Source organism: Pseudonaja textilis, chromosome 1 (assembly GCF_049901715.1).
Source record: "Pseudonaja textilis isolate UNSWEBS1 chromosome 1, rPseTex1.2, whole genome shotgun sequence".
NCBI classification, from domain to species: Eukaryota; Metazoa; Chordata; class Lepidosauria; order Squamata; family Elapidae; genus Pseudonaja; species Pseudonaja textilis.
Window position 1 is genome coordinate 299,585,420 of NC_141990.1, and position 12,179 is coordinate 299,597,598.

Below are 12,179 nucleotides of genomic sequence, written 5' to 3' on the forward strand. Positions count from 1 at the left end.
GAAGCATAAGCTTCCCAGGATAGAACTGAAGACAAAACTGCTACCTGATGGCGAAGAGTGTTAGGTGTGAGTCCCTGATCTAGCCCATCTTGAAGAAAGATTAACACCTCTGCGACAGAAGCTGAAGAGGGGTCTAGTGCTGATTTACTGTACCAGAAACAGAAGACCTTCCAGATAGCATCGTAGATGCGCGTGGTGGAAGGTTTTCGGGAAGCTTGTATATTATCAATCATCCTGTCAGGGAAGTTGGAATTCCTCATAGATTGCTGCTCAAGCGCCAAACAGCTAAGCGGAATCATTGAGGATCCGTGTGGAGCAAGGCTCCCTGATGTAGAGAGATCCTGTTGGCTGGGATCCTCCATGGCTGGGCTTCAGACAGATTCACCAGATCTATGAACCAGAGTCTCCTGGGCCAATAGGGTGCTAGGAGAATTAGCTCTGCCTTTTCCTCCAACAACTTCCAAATTACAGCTGGAATGATAGGAAAAGGCATAGAGGAGCCCTGGAGGCTAGATGCTCCAAAGCGCGTTGGTCCTCTCCGTTCCCTGGGTCGGAAACCTGGTAAAGAATCTGCCTACCTGAGCATTCTGAGGAGTGGTGAAGAGATCAACTGCTGGAGTTCTGAATCTGTGGGACAAAGCCAGAAACAATGAAGAGTGGAAACTCCAGTCTGATTGATTGACTCTAGACCAACTCAACCAGTTGACCTGAATATTGTCAACTCCCAAAATGTGGTCTGCCCTGATGGATAGAAGGTGTCCCTCTGCCCACCTCCCCAGGCATTCTGCCTCTCTCATCAAGGCCCTGGACCTGGTCCCCCCTTGCCTGTTGACATGGGCCTTTGCGGCCACATTGCCCATCATGACCAAAACGTGGCAACCCGCCACCCGGTTTCAGGGTTAGGAAGATGGCCCTAGCCAATTTATGGGGCATGCCTTGTCTATCTGAGACCCACTCCCTTGAGCTATCTTGCCAGACAGATGGGCTCCACAGCCATGAAGATTGGCATCTATGATGAGCAGAATCCTGTCTGGCTCCTTGAAGGGATGGCACCACCAAACTGCCTGAGATTGCCACCACCTGAAGGACTGAAGGATCTGTGGTGAGACCTGGACTCTGATGGAAATATGGCTGGTTTCTGCCCATTGAAAAGGCAGCAGTAACCATTGAAGTGCCTGAGCATGGAAGCGGTCCCACGGACGATGCCAATGCATGAAATCATCTTCCCCAGGAGTTGAGACAGGTGAGACAAGGAAACGCTGTGCTTCCGCTGAATCCAGAGATGGACTCGTTGAGGCTCTCCCCACGCTCTGGTGAGAGGAAAACCTCACAGCATGATGTATCAATGATTGCACCGAGATGAAGCCTGGTCATAGGGAGAGATGGCTTTTCTTGAGGTTGATCGAAAAACTGTGGTCTCATAGACACTGCAACGTGATGTGAAGATCGTGATGGGCAGAGTGGACCAACTGCAACTGGATCAGGATGTCGTCCAGGTAACACTGGACCCTCATTGGTAGAGCTCGAAGTGAAGCCACCAATGCTGCTAAGATTTTTGTGAAGACCCGGGGGGGGGGGGGGCAATGAAAGACTGAAGGGAAGAGCCCTGTACTGGAAATGCTCGTTCTGGTAACAGAAACGGAGAAACTGGCAGTGATGAGGCCAGATAGGGATATGGAAGTAAGCCCTCCCGAACACTCTCCAGTATGGAATGCAGGGTCTGCATCTTAAAACGCCTGTAAGGGATATATCTGTTTAGGAGCTTAAGGTCAAGGATGGCTTGCCACACACACACCCCCGAGGGCTTCGGGATCATGAAGAGGCGAGAGTAGAAACCTCACCCACATTGATCCATTGGAACTGGCTCTATGGCTCATATGTTGACAAGATGTTGAATGGCCGATTCCACGAGGGCCCATTTGGAGCTGTCCCTAGATGTAGGACAGCGAACAAAAAATCATGGGGGTGGAGAAAGGAACTCAAGCTGGAAGCCCAACTTCACTGTCCTAAGCACCCAAGTGTCTGTTGTTGACTCCTCCCACCTGGAGGCAAAGAAAGCCAAATGGCCTCCGATGGGGGGTGAAATGGGGCATTCACTTTGAGCGTCGGAATCAACGACCTCCTCCCCTTTGAAAGGGCCGTTTACCAGGAACCTGTTATTGTCTACCTGAAGCCTCAGAACTTTGATCTTGGCAAGGAAAATCGAGCGGTGGATTCAGGTCTGAAGGAAGAAGGTCGATAGTACAGCCTCGGGTGACATTCCAATCTCTTCTCCGCTAATGAGAGGACCTTCCTCTTAAAGAAAGAGGAAGCAGCTTGTAAAGCAGCTAGATTAGCGGCTCGTTTGCACGATCTTTGGGACTGCATGGAAGGCTCAGCAGGACAGTTCCTGAGCGTGCCGAAGCCTGGGCACTGCAGGAGGGCAGATCCCCGCTCTCCTGGGTTGTAGCTCAAACCGGAGCCCTGGGAGCAGTAAGAAGGCTAAAAGGCCTTGGAAAAGAAATCACTGTTGCTAAACTCTTTTTAGCTCAATATTATTCCTTCCAGAGACAAAGCTCCAAGACAAGAAGCTGAGTCAAAAAGATGGCAGGCCAGCTAAAGGCTGGCTTTTCATAATGGCAGCTTTATGACATCAGAGGGAAGAGTCCTATCCCGTTCCGGGACTCTCGTCGCAGCGTGGATGAGAACTATTGGCCTGCTAAAATGGCCACACATTAACAAACTTTTTCATTGCACTGCTCTATACATTCACTATTGTACATTTTAGTGATGGTTTTATATAGATTGCAGCATTAAATTGTGCTCCGTGAAGAACACAAAACAGGAGTAACAACAGAATACTGGATTTCATTTGTGAGGGTTGTAATCCATAAGCCCAATTCTTCCAAGATATATTTTATATGTCATCCACTAACTAGTGACTCAACCTCTCCAACCGCCCCAGATGTTTCAACTATCTCAGAAATGAATATTTTCTTTTTAATATTCTGAACTTATAATATAATGTACATTAAAGCAAATATTTTGCAATCAATTCAGCTTGCTTTGGACTTAATTATTCCTTAGGTTTATCTTTAATGCCATGATGAAGAGGACTGCATATTTAATATAAGCCAGCATAGATCCATTGGCTGGAGAAGTTCCCACAACAACTCTATATTATTAATGTTTAATTCCTTTGCCAGATCTGGAACTAATTTACCTACAAAAAGGTTATCTCAGGATTTATAGCAATGTCTATTATATAAAATAGTGCAGATATATTGCTTTATTTAGTAGAACTCACATGCTATAGAATGAGTGGCCTACATTCTCTTCTTATATGAAAAGATTTTAATAATAACAACAACAACGATGCTCCCACCTTTTTTAAATATATAGTTTGATCAATTCAAGAGAATATACTTGCCTCCTATTTCCCCCCATAACAACACCCTGTGAGGTGAGCTGACCTGAAAGAGAATAACTGGCTCAAAAATCACCCAGCCCATTTTCACGCCTAAGAGAGGCCTAGAAATTCCAGGCTCCAGGTTTCTAGTTCAGTGCCTTAACCATCAAAGCATGCTGTCCTAAACTGAATACTAAATTAGTAAACTACAGTACAAAATAATAAGTTATTTTGAAAAATTAACATCACTGTGAAGAAGAAACAACCAAGTACAACTTAAACAAGAACTCCAACCACTGTGTCTTTAAAAAACAAGTTTTAACAGCTCTCCTAAAATTCAATAGGGTGGAATTAGTAAAATGCTCCAGCAAGTGGGGCCACTTCACAGAAAGCGCAACACCCTGGGCTACATATTTCACAATACTTAAAAGAAAGGAACCTGTGGAGTGATTGAGCTTCCTAATCCTGTAACTAATGTCACCTTTACATTAAGAAAATTTCAATGTGAGGTAAATTTATTTTTGGTGCTGTCTTAATGTTTATAAACATGTACAGACTTTGTTCAAGATTACAACAGTAAAAAGGTCAAAATGAAGGAGTACTATTAATTCAAGAACATTTTATTTTCTTTACTCCTCATAAATACAGGATCACATTCTAGATGTAATCTCATAAGCAAATGAGGAAGTTTCCTTCATGTAGATTTTATATTTACATAATGAATTTGTTGCAACTATGGTCTTTTACCTACCTATTACTTCAGCATGAAACCTGGCCATGCTGGTACTTATGAATCAGAAACACTTATATCAGCACGTATTTATTTAGAGTGCTCAAAAGCACACAAATAAAACTGTTGCATTAAAAACATGGACAAAATTCTTATTTATTTTATATATATTAAATAAATCAATATTGTATTGATTTATTTTATACAATGTATCCAACTTTCCTTGGTTAAGGCTCAGAACACTAGTCTGAAGAACTGTAACAGGACTCATTTGTGCAGCAACTTATTGCCTGACAACTAGGATATTGAAAGTTTTCCTTCACTGGCATAGGTCTTCAATATGTAAGTGGATTTGTTGATTTTTTAAAAAATGAGATTGAAAAACCTTTGTTATAGTTATAACTATTGCATTTAAAAATATTTTAAAACAGAAGTCATATTACTATTGTTTTAAATGTTACAATTGAATAATTACACCTGGATGAAATACTTTTTGATGTTTGGCTTGATTAGAGTAAATACACTGCTATTCCTAAATGCACACCAAACCTACGGTCTGGTCTGTATTCAATTAAACACTGTACACTGGCTACTTCTAGCCAAAATTAACCAGAAAGGATAGCCATAAACATTCTAAAACCATTTGGTATAGTTAATTAAGGGCAGAAATAACCATAACAGGCAAATAAACTAGTAATTGGGAGTTTATCCGCTTTTATGAGTCTGTGGCAGAAGGTATAAAATAATATATTCCTTTAAATAGCAAAGAAGGTGCCTCACCAAGCTAAGAATTTTGAAAGTGAAAGTAATCATTTTGCAGTAATGCTCAACATGGCAGTAAAGGTCCAAAACTATAATCCAATGTTCCGTGCATGGGCAACCTATTATCTAAACCAGCGGTCGCCCACCGGTGGGCCGCAGCCCACTGGTGGGCCATGAGAAAATTTTGCTGGGCCTCAGAGAAATCTTACCCCCAGAACACCCCCCCAAAGCAATTAATCCAGGCTGCACAGAAACACAAGGCTGTGCCGCCCACATGGCCCACGGGAACCCACTCCGCCCACTCGCTCCTTACCCAGCAAACTGGCCTGCTAAATTGCTATTTTTCCGACCATCAGCTGTGAGATATAGATTAGCTAGGAAGCAGGAAATGGTTGGATTTCTTGCTTTCTAGCTAATCTTTGGATCTTCGGCTCTGCTTTTAAACACAGCCGAACCTCCCTTAGGACTGAAGGTTCTATTGTTCAGTGCGGAAGTTCAGTGAGAAAGTGTGTTCCAGCTTTTTTCCTCACTAGTCCAACACATGAAAGCCACAGGTCATAGCATCAACTTCAATGGCACCAAAACCCTAGCCACTATAGAAAACCCCAGCCACAGAATTATCAGACAAGCCACAGAGATTGAAAAAAGACCTGAAAGCATGAATAGAAGAGATGATTCCATCAGACTGTTGGAAGCCTGCACTCACAAACAAAAAAATCTCCACACCACTAGCCAGGCAAACACCTGGGCACAAACAGATCCCCCCTGATACCTCCAGCTCAAACACACCCCAACCAGGCACCCAGATGAAACCTAGCTTCCTAACAAATGATAGCCGTCCATTTACTCGGAGCCAAGCTGCACTAAAAGCCTCCAATACAGGAACACAATGTTGCCAGCCAATCAAGACACAAAAAAAGTCACAAAACAGACAGAAGATATTAGAAACACCAATCAAGCAGAATACAGCAAACTCTAAGACCAATAAACACAGACCAAGTCTCCCAACCAATCAGGATGAAGAAAAAACCATTCTGGCACAGCAGTAGGCTAGCCCCAAATTTAAAACTGAAACAACTGTAGAAGTCTGACTCGCAGACAAACACAATACAGAAGCCTGATGATGGCAGATGAGATTCTGCCGAAACATTGCTACAACTTTAAAAGCACAACTATAATGACGTGGGAAAATACCCAAACAAAGCTGAATACCATACATGTAAGTACCCGCGAAAACTTAACAATATATATATGTGTGTGTGTGTGTGTGTGTGTGTGTGTGTGTGTGTTTTCTCCTTATCTCTTCTCTTTAACTTTTGTTACTACTTTTCTGCCAGAGTCTAGACATTTCCTGCAACATTTTGCCTTAAATCCCATTTATATATAATAACCTTCAATCTGAAATTTAAATTGAACCAACCAAAATTTGAAATAGTGGAAATATACATTCTGTAAACTAAAAACAACTATTTGATTACAGATGGAAGAAATGAGAATACTGACTGTATGCCCTAATGAAGGGAAGGGAAGGGAAGGGAAGGGCAAACTGCTCTGCTTGAGCCCCCTAATAGCTTACAATTTTTGAAGATAGGCATGGCCACAATCTGGAATTATAAATAGGAACATTATTTTAAGATAACAGAATTCATAACAACTTATTGTTTACATGCCATTTGTTTTTGTATTTTCCAAAATCTGTAGCTTTATTTCAATTTAATTAACTTAATACAGGCAGTCCATGACTTAAGAACATTCATTTAGTGACTGTTGAAAGTTACAATGGCTCTGAAAAAAGTGATGTATGCCTGTTTTTCACACTTAAGACTATTGCAGCATCCCCATGATCATATGAACAAAATCTGGATGCTTGGCAACTGATTCATATTTATGATGGTTGCAGTACCCTGAATTACCTTTTGTGACTTCTAACAAGTAAAGTCAATGGGGAAGCTAGATTAACTTAACAACCATATTACTAACTTAACAACTGCAATGGTTCACTTACCAATTGGGGAAAGAAAGGTCATAAAATTGGGCAAAACTCTCTTAACAAGTGTCTCACCTAGCAATGGAAATTTTGGGTTCAATTGTGGTTGTAAGTCAAGGACTACCTGTATTTATATGCCACAATAAGAATTACCTTACCTGTGCACATAATGCAGCTGATGAATGGAATGAATGGCAAGAACCATTTCACCAATGTAGAACCTGGCCATGTCTTCCGGAAGCTTGTCTTCAAACTTGCTAAGTAATGTCAACAAATCACCACCCACATAGTAGTCCATTACTAAATACTAAAAAAACAAGAACACTTACTGGTAAGAATCACTGCAGAATTATATTGTAAGTGATTTCATGAACTTGTTCACTGGAATACAACTTTAATATATGCTTGTGGAAACTGGAGTCAAAGTGAGTGATTTAACCAGTCACACTGACTTTAAAACTGCTCCCTCTTAACTAATAATTAGACACATTCTTTCCCTGGTTATTTCATATACATATACTACTTTACAAAAGAGAAGCATCGATACATACAATATAATTAAAATAAATATAACTTCAAACTTAGTAATACTAATTGGAATAATTTAAAACAAAAATGAGAATGGAAAACAATGATCATAATGTTTTTCCTTTCTCCTTTGCTAGGGGGAAAATAATTCAAATGTCATTTGTAAAAACTGATGAAACGTATGGTTTAGTATGCTAAAATATGGTCCCAGTGGGTACATGGTGCAGTAACTATGCTGAGGTTAAGATCTATGTTGAGGCTTGTCATTATCTGGGCAAAAGATTGCTTGCAAAACCAAAATTGCGCTGCCTCAATTGTTGTAAGAAAATGTTCATGTACATAAATTCTTTCCAATTAATTGGCTTCACTGCAATGATCAGTTATAGTCAAAAAAAATTTTTGCATAGCTAAATTTTACCATGATGAAAGATTCCTAGATATATACCAGATATTCTACTAAACTACATAGGAATGGACAGCTATACTGAATCTAAACAGCAATTTAGTAGTTCAATGTGTTTCCTGGAGAAATGAAATTACAAGAGTACCAATAAATTGCTGGAAAATATAGATTAAGCCAAAGCTACACATACAAATTGCTTGTTAATTAGTATTTTTCATTTAAATATACTAGTTTTCATATTTTTTTCTAACTTCTTACCATAGGCTGATTAGAGTAAAATATTTCAGGAAAACCTATCTTAATTCCTGTCCACTTCTTAAATAAATATAAAAAGGAAACATCAAAAATGGCCTCATGCATCAGCAGGAAAACCATGGGTGAAGTATACTTTATAACCCTAAATGTACTCTACTAAACTTTTTAAAGACTATTAAACAATATTATAATGTGTAATTTTGACAAATTATAAATTGTTAAGGCTTCTACCTAACCAGTCTGCAAAGTAGCCCTGTGATAATAAATGGGTAAATTAATATGATATGAAAAATACAATGAACAAAGAAGGGAGCTAGTTCTGAGTCATTTGTACTTTTGTCAAGGTTCTTAAAAACTGCCTCTATTTCATACACTTGAAATTCTTCCTCTGGCACTCCTTTCCTTAACAACCCTTCTCAAAGACACAAAACAATCAGAATATCATCCCAAGTAACTATTTGCATTTTCCCCATCTTCATTTTTTTTTTTAGAAGATGGCTATTTACTTCTTATTGGATGCAAACCTTTTAGGAACCACCAAACATTTATACTGGGGATGTAATCCTATGCACACTTACCTGATAGTAACTCATTGAAATCAGCAAGATTTATTTCTGAGTAAACATGCATAGGATTGTACTGTAAAGGTGGTTTCTTTTCAATACTATTCCAGTTTTTATTGTCCGCAAATGCTTCAGAGCTGAAAATGAACATTACAGAAGCCACATTTGGCCCACAAACCGGTTTGGCCACTTCTGGATTTTAACAGCAGTCTTGAGATTTTGTGTATAAAATGACACATTAACAGTACTGTGCCAAGGTAAGTAACTAGATGATAAGGTTCAACTGAACAATTTATCTAATTAAGTTAACTCTAGCTCATTTTGTTCTTTTTTTCCTCTTTTAAAATAAGGATATGAACAGTTACGTATTGACCCAAAAGGAAGAGGATTCTAGATTTTAGACTAAACACCCAAATTTTATATACTTTTCAGCTGTGATTGCCAATTTCTATTTCAAATTATTTCATTAAAAATGTTTATTCCTTACTATACTTCAAGAAAGAATAGAATCAGAGGCCCATTCTAAGAAAGAATACAGCCCGGACAAATATTAAATGTTCAATTCAATTAATGACTGCAAATAAAAGTTGCCTGTAAAATAAGGTATCCCATCTGTAAATTTAATTAAGCACCTATTTGCATATACAAATAGAGACACACAAACTAGTCATATTACACACAAATATGCATACACTCACTGCAGTGAGAGATTGCATAAATGTGGGCTCAGCTACCGTAAATTTCTGCATGTTTATTTGCCGTAAGTGTGCTAAGCTGTGGAGGTTCTGTTTAGCCCAGATTACTCCATGTAAATGGGATGTAAAGTGAGAAAGAAATTCTTGGGTTCTGAGTTGCAAGAAGAAAACTGGAGGCCTCTATACTGAGCTGCAATCATAACCACAACTGCATACTACTAAATCCCATTAAATTCTGTGTCCCTTATATCCAGGAAAGAATGCTTAGGACTTCTAATTCTGTTCATTCAATTTGATAGCCCCATTCTTCTCTCAGCATCCTTGATGTATAAAGGCTAAGGAACTGCAATGAAGAACCTCTCTATCCAGTGTTGGTTTTGTTGAGAGCTCTCAGGGTCTCTCTACTGCAATCAATTGCTAATTACATACGGAGAGTGGAAATAAATATTTGTGTCTTCTCTTCATTAGAAGATGAAGGTGAGCTATAACAGTGATTTCTCCTACTTCCACTGAAATGATTCCTTTTCAGCTCTTTGTTTAAATACTTACCTCTTATTTGTTCTGTTCCAACATTTTCAACAAATGCAAATCAAAATGGCACCAAACTAGATCACACCAAGCTAAGGACAACTGCTAATACTTTGGAAGATAGGCTTAAGATTCAGAATGATATTGACAGACTTGAGCATTGGACCCTATCCAAGAAGATGCAGTTCAGTGAGAAAAGTTAAGGTGTTGCACTTAGGCAGGAAAAACCAAGGTACAGTTAAAAGACAGGCATGGCTCAACGGTATCCCTGTGAGAGGGATCTAGGTGTCCTGGTGAATCACTGCTTAAGCAGTGTGCTACAGCTCCCCAAAAAGCCAACACAATCCTAGGCTACCATCAACAGAGAGATAGCATCAAGATCACAGGAAGGGATAATACCATTCCTCACTGCATCAGTGAGGCTACATTTGGAATATTGTGTCCAGTTCTGATCACAATATGAAAAAAGATGCTGAGGACCTAGGAAGAATGCAGAGAACAGCAACAAAGATGATAAGGGAATGGATATGTTTAGCCTGACAAAGAGAAGGCTCAGGGAAGACATGATAGCAATCTTTCAATAATTAAAGGGCTGTCACAGGGGAAAGCGTATTGATTTATTCTAGGGTAAGAAGCAATGAGTAGAAGCTCATCAGAGAGAGGTCCAATCTGGAAATAAGGAATAATTTTCTGACAGTGAGAATGATTAATCAATAGAACAGCTTGCTTTCCAGAATTGTGGTTGCTCTATCACTGAGGTTTTCAAGAAAAGGTTGGACAACCATTTGACCAAAAGGTATAAGGACTCCTGACTTGGGCAGGAAGTTGGATTAGAAGACCTCTATGGTCCCTTCCAGCTCTATGATTGTATGAAAATCCCTTTCCCGCCCAGATGGTCTCATTGGAGGGGAGGGAGAGGAGAATTTTTCCTTTAAAATAAATGCAGTTGATAATGCTCTGAATTAAAAAAATATTTGGAACTGAGAAACCAGATTACGAACTACTTCTTTATAGGCTTATTGTACACACATACCAAATAGTTTTCATCCTGAAAAGCGTAGTGCAACGTTGTAATCCACTGACAGTCTCCATTCACCAAAACATCTCTCTCTTCTCGGAAACAAGCAGTCTAAAAATAAAAGAGTGAAAAAGGAGGAGAAAAAGTTGTTTAATCTCCTGACTTTAATAAACAAGGATGCAAATACCGTATTGATGTTTATGCAATATAAGATTATAACATTCATAAATATATCATCTCTAAAATAATTCAGTATCTAACCCAAGGAACAAAACTTTTCATAGGTAACCAAAAATAATTTAAAAATCAAATTTAAAAAGCATGATAGATAGCATTGGATTCTTGAGATAACATTTTAGTTTTATAGTAGCCTGAATGTTTTTAAAATACCTACTGCAATATCCAGTCTCTTAAAGGTGAACATACTGACAGCCTTCAAGAGAACACAAAACTTTTAAAATGTTTGCTTGAAAGAAAATAAAAATAAGACTAGAGAATGGGTAATACAAACCTGCCCAATTTATTCAATAATATTTCCTGGAAATGGGAGCTGAATTCCTTGCATATATCATATATCTCTGAGCCTATTTTTCCCTCTATCCACCCCCACTATTCTTATATGCTTTAAGTATTTAAGGGTCATGATTACTTCCAAGGGAAACAGAAGGTGGGAGATAATTATGACTTCAGAAAAAGTACTTCCTTCTGTTTTAATGAATGTCCTGGCTGAAGGCTTTATGTTACAAAGGATGTGAAACCCATATTAGTATCTGGTATCTAGGAACAAAGAGTAAAATTAGGATTTTTAAATATAGATCATGGAACATATTTCTATCTAATTCTTTGATCTGGGGCTCTTACTTCTATCTCCACAAAATTCCAAGTCTATTCAAACATCTATTAACCCTACTTCCAAACTCCAGCCATTATCAAAAATTGCATTTAAACATTAGAAAGCTAAATTTCAGAATTAGATCAGTCATAAGAACTGCCACAAAAACCCCAAAACGTCTCTGACATGGCAGTGTTTTCTAATTGCATTTTTCTTCTAATTTGTTCAAAATGGGGTTTTTTATTCAAATATATGACTATTCTCCAGGTTTTCACAAAAATAATAAATTCAAACTCATTTAAGTCAAGCAATGCTAAAGATAACACCTCATAGTATCAGATAGGCAAAGAAGATTCATGTATCTTATATTAAACTTCTAAATTGCCTCTCTTTGGAAGTTCACTGGTAGTTCGTTCCATTCCATCTATGAAACTATTTACCATAGCAGGATTTATTTCTTATTTTACACTATTTTAATGTAAAACAATAC

At 38.7% G+C, this 12,179-nt stretch overlaps 1 protein-coding gene across 3 annotated transcripts in view; it reads right to left on the reverse strand.

Annotated features, from left to right (window-relative positions):
• The window catches only part of CDC42BPB (CDC42 binding protein kinase beta), a 98,119-nt gene that overhangs the window by 54,783 nt on the left and 31,157 nt on the right, over nt 1–12,179 (reverse strand). For all 3 annotated transcript variants that reach the window (XM_087922220.1, XM_026698544.2, XM_087922221.1), the window contains exons 4-5: nt 10,873–10,968; nt 7,026–7,174 (exon numbers count right to left, since the gene is read on the reverse strand). In XM_087922220.1, coding sequence (XP_087778346.1) covers nt 7,026–7,174; nt 10,873–10,968 — 245 coding nt within the window. The remainder of the gene's footprint in view (nt 1–7,025; nt 7,175–10,872; nt 10,969–12,179) is intronic.